We start from the raw sequence: 17,561 nt of genomic DNA on the forward strand, positions 1-17,561 counted from the left end.
TACTTGGTTACACACCAACAGACAAGGTTATTCGTCCCGTTGATTCTTGCTGACAGAATGGGACTCACTGTCATATAATTCTGTTACCGGCGACAGAGCGGTCCAGATTTTGCCCCCACAGCTGCAGCTGAGAACAAACCAGAATAGAGCAGTGGTACACAGAGCGATTCACCTTGTCACTGTTTACAGCAAAGACATTCTCTTTGGCTGACGTTGGCGTACAAGACTTGTTGCTTCACGTTCTGTCTCAACGCCTCGCCTCCTGGCATTCTTTCCAGTGCCATGTCCATGTCCTCCTCCAGCTCCTATAGAGAGCAGGCCGCTGTTATCTACTGCCTACGTGTCCGTTATCTCCCCGTGTGCTGAGCCGAGTTGGTTGGGTTTGTCGACAAGTTAGGACAAAAAGTACAAACTGCCTTGTGTTTGCGGGGGGGATAAGCAGGTTCGTCTGCTGGCACTGTTGCTGGGACAGATCAGGAATGATGGGAAACATCTCCAAATGAGGATATTACTTAATGTAATCCTCAAAAATGTGTTACGAGCCAATACGTTACAGACTGACTGTGTAACAACAGTAAATCAGTGAAGTTCATAAACGGTCTGTTGACGTTATCGCAGAAGAAACAGGCCAGTGGGAACGTTTTGCTTCCTGTGTTATTTGTATTTGATCATCTCTTCATATTGTAAATGGTTACACACACGTCTGTTCTGCAGTGTGGAAGTGGACTTCAGACCTTTTCATCTTCATGGTGGCACGGACAGCTTGGAGTTTGTTTTCGGACTCTGGGGGACAGGAAGACAACGATGAATCACAGAGCCTGGTGGCAACAAGACTATGACAGAGCAACAGAAAGGCTCAAAGTCAGACCACAGGCTGAGGTAGAGCTTCAGAGAGGACGAGGCCTGCTCGCTGTTGCCCCCAGAGCTCTCTGCAGCCCCACTGTTCAGCCTGATTCAGAGCTACGGCTGGTGGCATCTTTAGAGGCCCGATAAACACACCCAGGTACCGCATTAAGACCGTCTCCGTTCAAACGGCATATCCACTTTAGCATACTCATCCACTTAATGCAGAATGTGTATATATACACATATATACACATAACTGGGATATATCCCAGTTATCCACGACTACCCGGTTATTTACAAGACGTCCCCTTATGTGTTCTTGATAAGAATTTGATCATTCTCAAGGTTTATATACTGAAAATCAATACAAGAATGTGTAGCCTATGAGCAAAGGCTAAGATCTGACAGCCTGTCTGACAAAACAATCAGCCTGTTTGTGTAGCCTCAAATTAATCAAGAATTGTTCAACAAATACCCAACCACATACCAACTATGCTGATGCTGTGGCTGCATCGGTATATGAACGTGATTCAAGTCACGACTGTTCATATGCTGATGCTGTGGCTGCATCGGCTGCAAGTCACTGTTCCACCTGCGCAGTACGCTACAACTGAGATTTATGAATGAGCCGCGGCGGAAGGGAAACATTGACCCCGACGACCTGCGCCAACATGTTCCACCGGCAGGTAAAAGTTCCTTGTTCCACTTCCCCACACTGAGGACACTTCCTCTGCGCTCTAATACGTCTGACGGGGGCCGCAAAAATAGTGCGCGTGGATCGAGAGAGAGGAAATGGAAAAACCTTAATTTCCCTGAGGATGGCTCCAAATACTGTTGAGCCGTCACACACGTCCTCAAACACGTCACTAACACAGAGAGACGTTCTCTGCTGGGCCGCCTCGGAACTGACAGCTTTTACAGCCTCTGGGTGATACACACACAAACACATGCACCGCACACACACAGTCATTCACATGCACCCACGCATGCACGCACGGACGTAGACACGCAGTCACACACAGTCACAGTGTCACACACACGCACACACACACACGCACGCACGCACGCACGCACGCACGCACGCACACACACACACACACACACACACACACACACACACACACACACACACACACACACACACACACACACACACACACACACACACAGACGATGAATGCACTACAATGTCCTTAGAAAATAAAAACGAGGTACCAGGAGGTACAGTTTGTGCCTTTGTATGTTAATTGACAATGGACTACAATTGGACTGATTAAGATGACATTTATGTCAAATAAAGTATATACATGTAATTCTCTCTCATGCCTTCATTATTCTTTATCCCTGCCATTTGCCTCCCTAATAAGTCATGTTTGCCTATGAACAGCCTTCCAGACTGCTGGGTCATGCTGGCCCTTCCCTTCATCCTCAGGGCCAGCAATGACGGATGAACTCCAGTCTCTGCCGAGTGTCCTCTTCACTCAACGGTGAACGAGTGATCGCTCACTTGGTCTTTTCCGTCTATTTTTGAATGGATCACCGTCAGCCTGTTCTAGCCAAGCTCTCGGTTGCTTTTCATCGGGTAGTCAGGCAGTGGAAGCATTGAACCCTGACAAGGGTGCACTCATTCCGTTCACATCGAGAGTGGACCGCTAGGGGTCTCCTCTCTCGTCGTAGGGCTCCAAGGACATGAGCCAGAAATTATTTTCTCGATTCTTCAGAGGTTGTTTCTCGGTGAGACCTCGATGCCCCAGGTGCCCAGAGACGCTGCGGCCTGGAGAAGTCTTCGGAGGTCTCCGGGGCCTGTCGGATCTGCTGGGCTCTGGCTGAGATGACGCGGTGCTGAGCAGCCACGTGTCTGGACTAGAGCCTCGTTTAGAATAGCATTGTGTTTCAGGTTTCTATTGGTTATGAATGGGATGCCGATAATTAATGTAAATTGGCATTTAGACCTTATTTGCGTGGTCAAGTGTGCATTCTTCCTTCCTCAAAAGGTGGCTTGGCTATATCTGCCGTAATACGAAATACCCTTGTGTCTATTCTTAAAGCCGTTCATGGACCATACACTCTTTAAGGCTTACCTGAGACTGGGGTTGACTTGAAGAAAGTAAACAAAAATAAATATTTTGTCACGCTGTGTCTCTGGATTGTAATGAGAGAGCAACCTAAATTCATGGAATAACCCCATAGTATAAACCTTGGCCACTAGGTGGCGGTAGGAACCTATATGTGTAAACCTCTGTTGTGAACATCCACCACTAGGGGGCGATGTGGTGCAGTAGGAAAAAATAAAGAACACGTTATTTTTCCCCAAGTCAGGCCGATTTAATAAAATGTATTAGGGCTACTGCTCTAACATTTACAGTTGCGACATTCCTCAGTTATTTGGATAACAGTAACATGTCTAAAACCGTTTATCTTAATGTTCACTTTGTACAAAACAAAAAGGCCAACAATTGTTTTTGTATAAAAAATATAAGTTAATTTAACTCTAATTAAGAAAATAACAATAGTAGTAATGGCAATAATAATATTCATCAATAATAATAATATAATAACGATAATGATCGTAAGCTAAACATAGTGCAGACAATGGGATATAATTGGTGCTGAAAATTAAAAGGGGGACAGTGCAGTGCCATGGATCGCTCCATGTTAAGGTGGGCGGGGGGGGGGGAATAAAGTAATTCAGAAGCTCTCGCTCTCACGTTATCACGCACACAAACACGTACACTCGCACGCACACTCACACAGTCAGAAAGTGCATGACTGCCATTCAGCTTAGCACCATCAGAGCATATATCGTAGTCTGTACAAACTAATCTCTAGCATGTACACTTAAAACACCTATTACTATATATGCTGAATCATATATAAACCTCGGTCTCGGTGCATGCTATTGTTGCTCTTGTTTGAAGGTTACTGGAAGCGATATTCTGAAATTGAAGATGGTACGTCATGAAGTCCGAGGCAAACAGCCACACATGCCATCATCGCAGACTTGCAATCAACTAACCGCTTCTCAAAGTATAAGGTCACACCTTTGGGGCCACAGAACTGTAGTTCTAGAATTTGCTCTTCTGTGTTTTCTTCGGAAAGTTCAATTTGGAGAACCAATGTTCACTGGAATGAAAACAAGAGAACTAAACAAAAATCAGCCTTTTTGGAAGATCTAGGAAACACACGTGACTTTGACAATGTTCCGTTATACGACTGCTTTGGGAGCAAATCACAGCATACATGAGGACTATTATTATTATTACTGCTCCTTAGAAAAAGTGATGGAAACGAACGCGGAACGCTTTGCACACATCCTGCAACGTGCCGTCACACACTGTAGACTTTAGAAGACCCCAGTTTTGGAGCTGTACTCCAGATGATTGAACATTCGTTACTCATCGTGCATTGTCTTTTCTTTTGGTCCCCCCCCCCCCCCACCACACCCCAAAAGGACTATATAAATTAACCTTGAGGAAAGCGACTATGAACATGTATTCCAAATTTTGGTTTTGGTTCAATGGCCTGAAAACCCTAATAAATATAGATTTTTCTTGCTATTTTATCCCCCCCCCCCCCCCCCCTCGACACACTCAGAATATTAGGCTGCAGTAGACCGCTGACTCGGCCGTTGTGTGCTCCCCTCGCTCTTCCTTGTCTTGTGAAGTCAGCAGCTGGTCTAAAAACAAACTGCCAGCCCAAGGTCACATTTCATTCATCAGATGTTCAAAAGCTGATATATGCAGCAGGTTCCTCGGTGCCAGGGGCCAAACCGCTTGTCTTCGCAAAAAGGGGCCACTTCTTTTTTTTTTTTTCTTCCCCTTCGTACGGAACATTGTGACTTCCGTGTGACTCTGCGATGTGTTGAGATTATCTAACCCCTTCTATCGCAGCTCATCCGCTCTCTCTCTCTCTCTCTCTCTCTCTCTCTCTCTCTCTCTCTCTCTTCCCTTGGCTTTCTCCGCTCCTTAAAGGCTGAATGTCTTCTTCGTGTTTTTTTTTTCGTGTTTTTTTTTTCAAGTACTGCATCATATTTTTGCTTCAAAAGTCATGAAAAAAAATAAACATGTTAGCCGGCGCTGCTCCTAAAGACGGCGGCTCTCGCCACATGCATCTCCTCCTAAACATTCCTTCTGTCACTGCGAACACCTCTCTGTAGTCGTGAGCTTATAACAGTTCTACAGGATAAAGGCCCACGGCGCCTTTTTTTTAACAAAATAAAAGCCTGAACGAACGACAGCAACAGTCATGGTTTCACATCTCCAAGCCCGTGGTTGCAAGGTTCAGACGGTAAGGCATCTGCACAAAACAAGTCCGCAAAAGAAACCAGCCGATGTACAAAAAAAGAATAAAAGAAAAAAGAAAGAAAAATAGACTATCTGACCGACCCAATCAATCCAACCGGCCCACACACACGCGCACGCACACGCGCACACACACACGCACACAGGCAGGTCCAATCGAACAAATGAATCCCAAGCTGAGTGGACGCAGGGCGACGGGACCAAAGGTCCTCCGTCTCGGCAGTCTGTCTGTCTGTCAGTCTCTGGGAGCGGAGGACCGGGCCGCGCTGTCACCCGATGAGGTCACTTGTGTTTTCTTTCAAAATAAATCAGCCTTTTATTTTGGAACCCATTGGCCGTTCCTTTTCCTGCCGGGCGAGCCAGGCTCCTCCTCCTCCTCCTCCTCTTCCGGCTTCTGGCTCTGGGGACCCCAGAGGCCGGGGCCCTGGCCGAATTGGGGTGCTCCTGCTGGGGGGCCCCCCCCGGGTCAGTTGTCCACCTTGACCGGGCTGGAGCCCCGGGGGGGGGCCTCGACGACGTCCTCGCGCTCCAAGGGCCTCCGCGGAACGTCCTCCACCTCTCCCCGGGCGATCATCTCCCACTGGGTGAGGTTCTCCCTGAGAACAGCAACACGTTGACGGTGACGTTCGGGTCACAGTAAGTAAATGAGATAAGAATACATCGCTGTCGGTGCAATGAGGATGGGGGGGGGGGGGGGGGGGGGTAACAACAACAACAACAACAACAACAACAACAACGGTCAAGTATAGGGACATGAGCTGCAACTCAATGAGGAGCGTTGGACCGTGATCCCCTCAATTCAGTGACATCAGCCGGCTCCAGAGTGTCTCGGCCCCCCGGCCCGCCCCGTAGCAGGGCCGCCAGGGGCCCCCTCCCCCCACAGCAGGGCCAACGGGCCCCGCCGCCGCGGCCGGGCCCTCGGTACTGCAGAGCTCACGTTTGTTTGCATTCCCCACGGATCAAGGTCGCGCAGGGCTGTAGCGGCGCCCGGCGCCGGGCCGAGGGAAGTGAGTGTGTAACGCGAGCCTGATAAACAATCCGCCCGGCAAACAGACGCGTCCGAGCGCACACACAAACACACACACACACACACACACACACACACACACGCGTGCAATTATCGCCCTCCTTTTTGTGGACGTACAAGCTGTAGTGCAAGGGGGAACTGATAGACACGGCGCGCTGACGTGTACACATTACACACCCACTGAAGGAACCAGGCCATGCGCTAAAACACACGCACACACACAGGCAAACACACACACACACACACACACACACACACACACGATTCTGACCTTTTGGCTGTCGATGAAAAAATATAAAGGCCCAGTTCTGCATATTTTCTTACGTGTGTACTGTACATTGGTACAGAGCGTCAGAATAGGATCCCAACGACAGTCTGGGAACACACATACACACACACACACACACACACACACACACACACACGCACACACACGCACACACACACACACACTCGCACGGAGCGGATACTCACTTGCAGGCCCTTAGGAGCGGTCCGGATGGCGGGAAGAGCTCGGACAGCGTTGTGTAACACGGCACAGCCACGGCGTTATAGAATCCCACCTACGGGGGCCAAGACAAACACAACAGCGTTCGCGGGTTACTGTGTTATCAACACAGGGAGGGGAACTCCTGCTAAAGAGAACCAACTGCAGCTGGACATCATGAAACCCAGGGCTGACAGGGGCTGGGGGGGGGGGGGGGTTATTTATTATTATTGTTATTGTGAGGCTTTTTTTTGCACGCGGCTGGAAAGAAGCGGGAAAGGCCTTGGAGGTTGTTTTTCTCCTTGTAAGGAAGAGTAGTCTCCGTCCCGGAGCGGTCGTCCGACAGAGGGGCCGTGCCGGCTGACTCTCCAGCTCTGGCCGGGACACCTTGGGTCCGTCTTATCAGGTGTTTCGCTACGTGACACCGCCACACCTCTCCCCCAGGGGCCTGAGAACTAAGACCGGCCGCAGCCCGGGCGCCCTGACGGATCTCACCGCACCGACCGGCGACCAGATTGGAAAAGGTCAGCGGGAAAACAAAACAAAACAGAGGATAGGAACTGCACGAACGCACGCACAGACACACCCGCCCGCAAACAAACCCGCTCACAATCACACCCGCCCGCGCGCACACACACACACACACACACAAAACACACACACACACGCACACACACACACACACACACACACACACACACACACACACACACACACACACACACACACACACACACACACACACGTACGTACCTGGCCCTGTGGGATCTCGTCCTTCTTATCTCGGTCCATCATGGGAATGGGCTGCAGGCCGATCTTCTTCATCTCGTCTCCCTGTGTGAGGGGGGGGGGCACACGACCACACCTTGACGTTATCTACACACTCTGGCTGAGGAGGTCTTATCGGTGGAGCATCATCGGGACTATAGGATACACATCGATTATGTGGAGGGATGCGCTGATGAACTCTGTTGTTGACGGCTGATTATAGGCAGAGGCCTTATGCATCGAACCCTTCATGTGGCTTTGATTTGGTGTTTGAAGTGTTTGTGAGTGTTTGTCCAAAAAGCCAACGTACGTACCTCGGCCCAGAACTCAGCGTAGATGTCGTTGGCCGTGAGTCGCGTGATTGGCCACAGCTTGGTGACGGAGCACAAGTCACATGCTGTCATCATCAGACCAATCACACGGTCCCTGCAGGGGAGATGGAAGCAGAGTCGTTAGGGTGCTGTGAAGCCCAGTTCAGGAGCACCGGGCCCTGAACTGAACTGTCAGGCGTTATGTGGAGCTCTTCATCACCCTTGAATTCACAATCAGGTATTTTGAAGGACCAAATTTTAATCTCATTTTGGCAACAACCCCAAACCCAATGGGCCCAGGGTGACCACTGAACTGACCCTTGCGGAGACTAACGTGGGCCCAGTCTAACAACTGAACTGACCCCTGCAGAGTCTAACATGGGCACAGAAGCCTGTACAGCCTCTAAAGCCTGGCAAATCGGTGCAGATACTAACAGGACTGACTGGATCCAACATGGGCCCGGTCTAACCCCTGAACACAGGCCCTGTCTAACCGCTGACCATACCCGTGCAGGGTCCAACATGGGCCCTGTCTAACCCCTGAACACTGGCCCTGTCTAACCGCTGACCAGACCCGTGCAGGGTCCAACATGGGCCCGGTCTAACCCCTGATTAGGGCCCTGTCGCACCGCTGACCTGTGGGTGTGGTTGTTGAGGTCCAGGCCGCGTAGGGTCAGCATCTCGGCCAGCTGCTGGCGGTTGCCGAAGTAGAGCGCCAGGTCGGTGGCGATGATGGCCTTGCGGATGATCTCGAGCACCTGCTCGTACTCGCTGGAAGTCAGGTTGGAGAAAATATTGTGCCCTTCCAGCTATGGGAAACAAAGAGATCAATAAGAAAGCAAAAGCTCCACTTATGAGGCGTTCGGCTCAGCCAGGTCACAGCAGGGGGTCTTCTGAGGGGTGGGGGGGGGGGGGGGGGGGGGGGGGTATGAGGAGGGGAGGGGTCCCGGCATAGAAGTGGAGTTTGGATCGGGGTCAGTAACTGTAGTCAGGTGGATGGTTACAGCGTTCAATCTCTCCAAATCTCATTCCCTTCTAATATGCTGGTCCTACAATCCGACTAGTGCTGTGCACTTTTTTTTTGCTTTATTTTTTATTTTTTCTAAGAATAGTTGTTTTAATCATTTAACGTTTTATATAAATATTATAAATAATATAAATAACATGGAAATAGCAATAATTTTTTTCAAAGTGCTCAGTTACAAAGTGTTTTTTTGGAGAGAAATTATGAATACATGCATCATGTTTCAAAAATAATCGTTTGAATAATCATGGTTTCAACATTGACAACATAAAAAATAATCGTGATTATGATTTTTTTTTCCCATAATCAAGCAGCCCTAAATTCAACAGTTGAGATATTTGCATCATGTATCTAAAATCTGATATCCGTTGTGTTTCGGGGTTTGACCCCTGACCCCATCTGTCCCTCGTTCCACACCCTCGTGACAAACCTGACCATCAAAGAGGGGGGGGGGGACGGGGACATTTCGAGCCACGCCCAGCGGCGGCGTCTGCGCGGGCGGGAGAGCTCTACCTGCAGGATGGAGACGGTCTGGGAGAAGTGGTGCTGCTCCATAGTGGAGGTGGAGTACAGCGCCGCCAGCGGGTGGTCGAACTTCTGCAGGTACGTGTTGCTGTAGCCGCGGTGGTCCAGGTCGTGGCACAGGCAGGCGATCAGCAGCCCCTTCTTCTGCAGGGCGGGGGGGAAGAGAGTCCGAAACATTTACATTCACATTTCGATTTAGGGGATTTTGCGGACGCTTATATCCGAAGCGACTTACAACCATTCGTTCACACAGTCCCACACCGACGGCGGGGTCAAACACGCGGGGCGACGCCCAGCTCGTCTCTCGGGGACACCTCGACACTCCTAGGTGGAGCCGGGGATCAAACTAGCGACCTTCCGGTTATCAGTCCACCCGCTCTACCTCCTGAACAACCAAAACGCCAAGAGTTCAACCAAAGACTCAAACTCGTCCGATTCCAACTGAAGTGTCCATGTTACATTTTGGGCATTTAGCAGACGCTTTTATGTAAAGTGACTTACAATAAATACATTTGTCAGAAGAAGGAGAAACAATATATCGCTGTCGGTACATTAAGGATGTTCATAGAACCAAGTGCCAAGCACACTTCCACGTTTACAACAAAGATAGCTAGGATAAGATGCTACACAACTGCTACACAAAAGTATATATAAATACTACAACTAAGTACGACGTACAATAAGTGCATACATTAAGTGCCAGGACGTACAACATACAATATGTAGGAGGAATTGGACGGGGTGTCCATACAGAGTCTAGGTGAACATTGACCAGGTGAGTCTTGAGTCTTTTGCGGACTTACAACCATTCATTCACACATTCACACACCGACGGCGGTGTCAACCACGCAGGGCGACAGCCACCGCGTCGGGTGCAGTCAGGGTGAGGGGCTTTGCTCGACGGGGACACCTCGACACTCGAGCCGTGATCGAACTAGCGACCTTCCGGTTACCAGTCAACCCCGCTCTACCTCCTGAGCAACCAAAAACGCCAACCGTTCAACCAAAGAGACAAACACTCATCCGGTTCCAACTGAAAAGCGACCGTGTGTGTTTGTGTGGGACGGGGACAGGGGGGGGGGGGGGGGGCGGACCTCTAGTTCGGTGAAGATGCCGGTGGTCTTCTGCAGGATGGCGTACATGCAGTGGGCCACGGTGACGGCGTGCTTCCAGTTGTGGTACGGGACCCGCCGGTAGTTCTTCCGCACGGACATGGTGAAGCGGCAGAGCTTCTCCAGCTCGAAGCTGGAGGTCAGAGAGAAGAGGGGGGGGGGGAAGGACAGTTTGACCTCGGCCCAGAACACACCACAGTCGGGGCCGGTGACCTAACGGTATTCAGTGCTGGCACAACTAGCCCTGGGACTTTCTGCCAGCAGAGGTGCTGAGGAGTTGGTGAGGTGTGGATGTGGATGTGGGCGTGCATTGGGTGGATGTGTGCGTGCACGAGGCTGATTGGTGCGGGCCGGGCACAGAGAGGCTCTGCTACGTTCCAACCCAATGGTGTCATAAAATGGTATCACTTCTGTTCTACATCATCAAATAAGTAGGCTACGTTCCATTATTAAGTCACTCGTTGTGATGATTTTTCTCTAAATGCTTTCTACATTTATTCTAAAGCCATTCATGAGCTAATGCCACCTAATGAATCAACATGTGTTGATTCACTATTTAGCTCTGAGTACTTTTCCACAATATACCTCCAACGTCAAAAATTAAAATGTTAGAATTGAGTAATATGGTGCAGTAGGGGGCCACCTATGATGACCACGTTTCTACCTTGTGCCACTGCTGGATGCATGTGAGGGCAAACCCTGATATTACCCGACCCCAGCCCGACCTCCAAACACGGCGACCTCTGACCCCTCACCTGGTTTTCCCACAGGAGCTGTGCACCATGTAGACGAAGACGGCCGGCCAGATCTCCTCAAAGGGACTGATGTCAAAGTGGAACCTGGAGGGGGGCGGGCGGAGGGAGGGCGGGGTCGAGGTTGGGGGGGGGAGGGTGTGGGCGTAGAGGGGAGGGAGGTGGAGAGGAAGATCACAGGAGAGTCTAAAATTAACTTGGCCAGGGTGGAGGATGAAGGGATGGGTTTGAGGAGAGATAGATACAAGGGGGGAGGTGGAGATGACAGGCAATCTTCCAGATACACTGGCCCTTCCTGTTCTGTACAGTGTCCCCCCCCCCTCCCCAGACCATGCACTCACACGCACACGCACACACATGCACGCATGCACACACACACACACACACACAAGCACACATGTACGCACACACACGCACACATCTCCCCACCCATTGTCATCCACACCTGGTCCCTGTCATCGTTTGCTCCATAAACGACGCAGTCTTTGCGTCACAGAGGTGGAAATGTTTAGCAGTTTCCTAAAAGCTGTGCGTACTGCATGAGAAAACCTGCATGAGAAAACCTGCGATCCTGCGAAGTTCCAGAACATCTAGGAGTGAAGAATAGCGTAGTGAACTGTTTTAGGGTGTATCGTGTAGAATACAGGGTAGTCTATCAGATTACTTTTCGACAACTTTAAGTAGTCCATGTTTCCTCTCTCACTGATGCATTTGGGTTAAAAAATACCTCATTTTATCTGCAGTGAAGCTTTGGTCAATTTAATTTGTCTAGCCCTAGGTCACAGTTACAGTCTCAAGTGCACACAGAGGGCAATGGACCCTGGATCCATGCTAGCTTCCTAAGCAGCACAAAAGGGCCAGAAAATCCCAGAAATCCAACCAGCAACTTAAAAACTACAACCACCTACTACTGATATGTATACCTCTAATCACACAAAAGAAAAAACGACTTTAACAAAACAGACCCGATCACTAACGTACAAAGCACAGTTGAGGTTCGAATAAACAGAATCCCCCAAACCCAAAAAAACAAGGTCATTGTCCACTGGACCCCAGACCCTCCAAAGACCTTGAAGATACAAGGTCTGCTTATGTGAGCCGACAGTACTAGACTCCGAGACAGACCAATAGGAGGGCAGGGGGGGGGTGTCCCACTCACAGTTCTATCTCCTTGTATATGGGCGTGGGGAGGTTGAGCTGGGTCAGGGTCTTCCACTCCTCCGAGGTGCAGATGCTGTGGTACGAGAGCTTCTCCATGGTAACTCTGTAGATGCACTCTGAATGCCGAATCCGGTGGTACATCTGTGAGGAGAGACACAGAGAGAGATGGAAAATACTTGAAACGGGTGTCTGTGTACGAGATAAGACACAAGTAAAATAACTTTTACGTTGTATTAATCACCGAGGGGAACATAGATAAATAAATGGGTTTGGCACGCAACTCTGAAAAAAAGTTGTTCAACGTTATTTTGGACCGGTTGGGTTTTAAAAAGCCTCTCCGTGTGCTTGGGAGAAATTAAGCCGTTCATATTGTGCTCCTGATTTATGAACCAACCTATCAGGTCAGCCCACCTGTCTTGTAATTTACAGAACAGTGGTGGGCCCCGGCCAAGTTCATAAACATCCGCAAGCGTTCAGCGACATATTTCAGCCGCGTGTGTATTCAGAAACACAGCTTGCCTTCTGGTTAGTGTCCGTGTCCCCTTCCCCTGATCCCCTAGACAGACGGGGATAAGGAGTTTGGGGGCGCATGCCAATTCTTACGCCTTCCACCATAACAGATAAATCAGGGGCCCGCGGCCGGAGGACGCCAGACCCTAAATTACAGCCAGGCATTCATCTTGGGGCTGGATGGAGGCTGGAGTGGGGGTAGCTCGTTAATCCCAGCAATGCGCCGAGGGCTTTGAACTACTGTTCGACGGTTTGTCGGAGTGACGCCACTCGAATCGGTTGCTCAATGGCGCTGTTTCGCGTGGTGCGCATTCGGAATGTGTGGCTGTCGGAAATAAAATCTTGGAAATATATTTTTTTTTTCTAACTTGCACGGTTTGTTTGAAAATAATGTAATGATTCACTTTGGCGATGTGTTCAATCGTCACTTAAACATTTGCTATTATTTGACGTGTTTTAGTACAGAATATAATCAATTTGGTTAACTTGAACCCCTACCATGAGATAACAGCCAGCTATGCACCTACAATTCAATATAATATTTTAAGATTTGCTTCGGAAACAACATTCTTCACTCAAACATAACCTACAATTAAACAATAGAGAAAAAAAGCTTTTCCCAACCGGTAGCTCATCCTAAAAGAGTTGACGTGGTAGAATCACTGTAAGTCTCTTGGGACTAAAGTGTCTGCTAAATAAACCAAATAATTAGAAAACACAGTACAGGCTTAACCCCTTAAAACAAACACCAATTAATATACATAACAGCTGTGCAATGGACTCAAAGCCCCACCCCATGAACAGAACAACATGGCCGCCGCCGCCGCCGCCGCCACCTACGTTTGCACAGTGTAAGGCCAGCGCGCAGAAGACGGCGAACATCTTGAAGTTGTTCTCGTCCGTTTTGGTGAAGGCACTTCCACTGCGCTTGTTGACCATCTGCACCACGCCGATGACGGTGCCCCGACTCACGATGGGCATGCACAGGATGTTCCGGGTGGTGTAGCCCGTCTTCAGGTCCACTTCGCTGCGGACACAGGGCGGGGTTAAGGAGGCAAGGGTCAATGTTGTCCTCGTTCAGGTTAGAAGGTCAGGTTAGGCTGTGAGTGCATGCGTCTCTGTGAGACTGTTAAAGGTTGTATCAGCGATGTCGGGCGACGTCTCTTCTGTTGGTATTTGAAGCGAGATCCCAAACAAACAGAGCCAGCTCGCCCCTCCCTTCCGTGTTTCGTGCGTCCAGGAAAAACTATCTTGAACGCAGCGCAAAACCCCACAACAGTACCATTTGTTTTTGTGTACGATCTCGGCGCATAGGCTGCCTACAGAGACGCAGCTTTTTGACGGCCTGCTTATGGGGCGGGCAGCTAGCGGATCGTGAGGAAAGATCAGATGAATGTGATCATTTATGTTTCGGCCTAGAGACGCTTATACAACCTTTAAGTATAACATATAACAAGAGCTTGATGAGATCCAATATTAATAAGACTACTTATTAATAATCAGTGTTATTAACGCAAATGATGAATACATAAGCCGCATCTTTGCTTAAAGTACTTCCGCTAAGTCCTGCGTGAGCGCATGTCTGGTATTCCGATAAATGGTTGGGCTCGATAAAGGGTTCTACTTTCGTCAAATTCTGAGGTTTATTTACTAACAAGTTTAGGTGAAGCCCACCACAGAAGAAGTCACATATACAAAATTGTAACGTAAAAATCGTATCTTGAGGACGTTTTCTAAGCGTGTTTGTTTGTTGTGTTTCAAACGGGGGCCATGTTCAGCAGCACCGACTCACGGCCCCCCATCCGGACCCTCGTCCGCGGCGAAAGAACCACCCTCCCGGTGGTCCCCGTAGCTAAACTCATAACGGCTTTCGGATAATCATCTCACGTCAAATTACGTACAAAACGTACCCGGCATCGGGCATTGAATAGGATTAAGCCCATACAGATCTGAATCTGGAGAGGGAGGGACATCGAAGCAGAAGTCTGTGTGTTCCAAACAAGACACGTGCAGGGCTCACTTTTTGGCCGGACTCTAATGCAGTTTTACTTAGATGGCGTGTAATCACATACAACGGAACGGACAAGTAAAGTGGGGCGAGGGAGAGCGGAGGCCGGCGGGGGTTACCGGTTGAACCGCGGGTCTGCATAGGCGTCTGGAATGTTCAGAACCTCCCCGGTGCGGGCCACCTGGCCGGCAATCCCCTTCTCTATAGAAAACCTATTCGGAGAGACCCAGGGAAACAGGGGGGGGGGGGGCAAGAGAGAGAGAAAGGTTGAGGGTTGAAATGAGCTTGAGCTAATGCTTTTTTAATGAGGACACACACACACATTGCTCGCAGATCTGTGGAGCCGATATGAATGATCCCAGCACAGTATTACTAGGATACCGTGCTGTGGACCTCAACACACACCCAAAGCCCAAAGCTTTGGATCGCCCCTAGCGTGGATTTCGCCTCATACTTGAAGGGCAACCCGAAAGATACAATCACATAGTTTTTTAACGGAGCATAGCACAGGGGCCTCGAAGGTAGCGGGCTAGACTTTTGTGCTTGCTTCTGATATGCCTTAGTCCGTTTTTGCCGTGAATATTTTTGAAAACGTTATTCCGCATGTGTCAGGGCAAGACGGTGTGCTTAGGGCTTCAGGGAGAGACCCCGACATTTCTGACAGGAGAGACCGCTCACACACCTGATTTCTTTGGTTTTCCTAAAGACGGGCTTTCCCTCGTTCTCTTCCCCGATGTCGAAGAGGTCGGAGTAGAGTTCTTTGTTATTGTGGTCCACCTGGAAGAGTGCACATCTGTCCGCATTCACCAAGTTTTTTGCATATATCTGCAACACAGGGGGGCAGAGAATGGACCACGGTTAGCATGTCAGCGTAGCATTACTAGCATCACATAGCTTTCTTTCCTACTGTAATGTGATTCGCAGTTTGCGTGTACAACCGGGACATTCGAGCGGGTCAGAACACAGGAGGGTTGAGTACCGACACACTCAGATTCGACTCATGATCTCTGGGGTTTATGTAGAGCGTGCCTATGAGCGAACCCCTGCCCCTTGTTATTAATATTATTTGCGGTCGGGTTAGACCTGATGATAGAGTGTCTGGCTGACATTTTCGTGTTGACGTTAAAGGCCTCAGAAGGCCACCCTGGTTCTTTGGAGCAGTGAGGAGGAGGAGGGGAGCAGCACGCTGTGTATCTGGAGGGCCAGACAACATCAGTGGGTCGGAGAGTCACATGAGCAGGGGACTGCCTCAGGTGGAATCCTATCCACAGGACAACTACGGCTACACAAAGGTGTCTATTTAGAGAGGCGCTTAAATTAAGATCAACACACATCGCGGGACGATAAGAACTGGCAGAATGGCTCGGAGCCAGGGCCGCACGCTGTGAGGGGAACATGCGATATGCGACCGGGTTTATAAGTATTTTGATGAGGCTATGACTTGGGATAAATGAAGAGAAAAAAAGTGTGGACAGTTCTAATGTGGTCGTTTTTATTTTAGAATGTTACTTTAATATTGTCGCAAACATTTATAAGTGAAAAATGAGAAAAAGCATCTCATCAATACTTCAATACTTTTGAAAGGTTTTCAACATAATTTTTATTAAATAAGCAGTTTGTCCAAAAACAATGGAAAATCAGTTTTACGTAAGCTTAAACAACTTTAGTAACCTGTCGGTCCACTTACAACAAGAACTGCAACCCAAACAATGAATTCGGAGCCTAAAGTCTGAGCTGCCTTGAACACATGGTCAACATTGAACCAAATGTACAGGATAAGCATGTGTGTAGCACTTGGCTAGCTTTCTAGCCCAGCATGTGACAGAACATAGACTCCCATGACATGCAACCTTTGAAACCAAAACAAAGAACGGACTTACCATAATATGTTCAAGTAGAGAATCTATTGCGACAATGTTGTCAAAGTAGGTTCTGTGCAGAAAGGGAATAGATTAAACATCGCTATAGTGAAGATAAACAGAGCTTAGAGTCAAATTTGTAGTGGAAGACAAGGTTCTAAGGGAGTAGCCTTTATGAATCTGGATTAAAACACAAACTGTGACCACCCACTGAAAAGAGTAAAATAACAATCTTATGGGCTAAATCAAGATCACAATAAGGTTATGTTTGGAGAAGCCCTGAATAAACTCATCATTCAAGGTTATATGATGTCCATACTTTCACCCACAAAACCCCATCAGTAGATTTGGATTTGAACTATAGGCTGATAGGGACCAAGACAGCCACTAATATTTAAAATTCTTTGATTTGGCTTTAGAAAAACATAGGGATTTTGGTCAGGTAACGGTATCCTACCGCCCAAAGGTACTTAGGATACATGACCTGTGACCAACCATGACCAACCATGAGTTCAAATGCAAACTTGCTTCCTGGAGTTGTAGAATCTCAGCCAACCCACATTAGCAGTCAGGATGAGTGAAAAATGAGTGCAAAATTCACTCTCATGGTATATTATTTATTCCCAAACAGACACACTTACTTTGACACATCTAGTAGGAAATCATTGAGCTCAGTCTGTTTGGCGAGTCCTCTGCACACCTAGGGAACAGGGAAAATGAGCCCACAAACGCAACAACAGAGTGACCGTTAAAACAAGTCCCTCATAGTCCCTCATGCAAAGCAGTTAAGCCTGTCCCTTAGCTGTAGCTAACTCCAACACTGTTAGCTAACAGCTGTTCTAGCCATGTTGGCTCGCTGATAAAACGTAC

At 48.8% G+C, this 17,561-nt stretch overlaps 1 protein-coding gene across 3 annotated transcripts in view; it reads right to left on the bottom strand.

Moving 5' to 3' along the window:
• Positions 1–3,149: 3,149 nt before the first annotated feature.
• The window catches only part of pde10a (phosphodiesterase 10A), a 59,119-nt gene continuing 44,707 nt past the window's right edge, over positions 3,150–17,561 (bottom strand). For 2 of the 3 annotated variants that reach the window (XM_030379074.1, XM_030379076.1), the window contains exons 9-22: positions 17,333–17,391; positions 16,713–16,764; positions 15,515–15,657; positions 14,952–15,044; positions 13,665–13,851; positions 12,313–12,455; positions 11,157–11,240; positions 10,384–10,534; positions 9,278–9,433; positions 8,377–8,549; positions 7,744–7,855; positions 7,415–7,495; positions 6,649–6,737; positions 3,150–5,743 (exon numbers count right to left, since the gene is read on the bottom strand). In XM_030379074.1, coding sequence (XP_030234934.1) covers positions 5,614–5,743; positions 6,649–6,737; positions 7,415–7,495; positions 7,744–7,855; positions 8,377–8,549; positions 9,278–9,433; positions 10,384–10,534; positions 11,157–11,240; positions 12,313–12,455; positions 13,665–13,851; positions 14,952–15,044; positions 15,515–15,657; positions 16,713–16,764; positions 17,333–17,391 — 1,653 coding nt within the window. In that variant the 3' untranslated portion in view covers positions 3,150–5,613. The remainder of the gene's footprint in view (positions 5,744–6,648; positions 6,738–7,414; positions 7,496–7,743; positions 7,856–8,376; positions 8,550–9,277; positions 9,434–10,383; positions 10,535–11,156; positions 11,241–12,312; positions 12,456–13,664; positions 13,852–14,951; positions 15,045–15,514; positions 15,658–16,712; positions 16,765–17,332; positions 17,392–17,561) is intronic. The other variant, XM_030379075.1, reaches the window with a different exon arrangement.

Source organism: Gadus morhua, chromosome 15 (genome assembly GCF_902167405.1).
Source record: "Gadus morhua chromosome 15, gadMor3.0, whole genome shotgun sequence".
In the NCBI taxonomy this organism is placed as follows: domain Eukaryota; kingdom Metazoa; phylum Chordata; class Actinopteri; order Gadiformes; family Gadidae; genus Gadus; species Gadus morhua.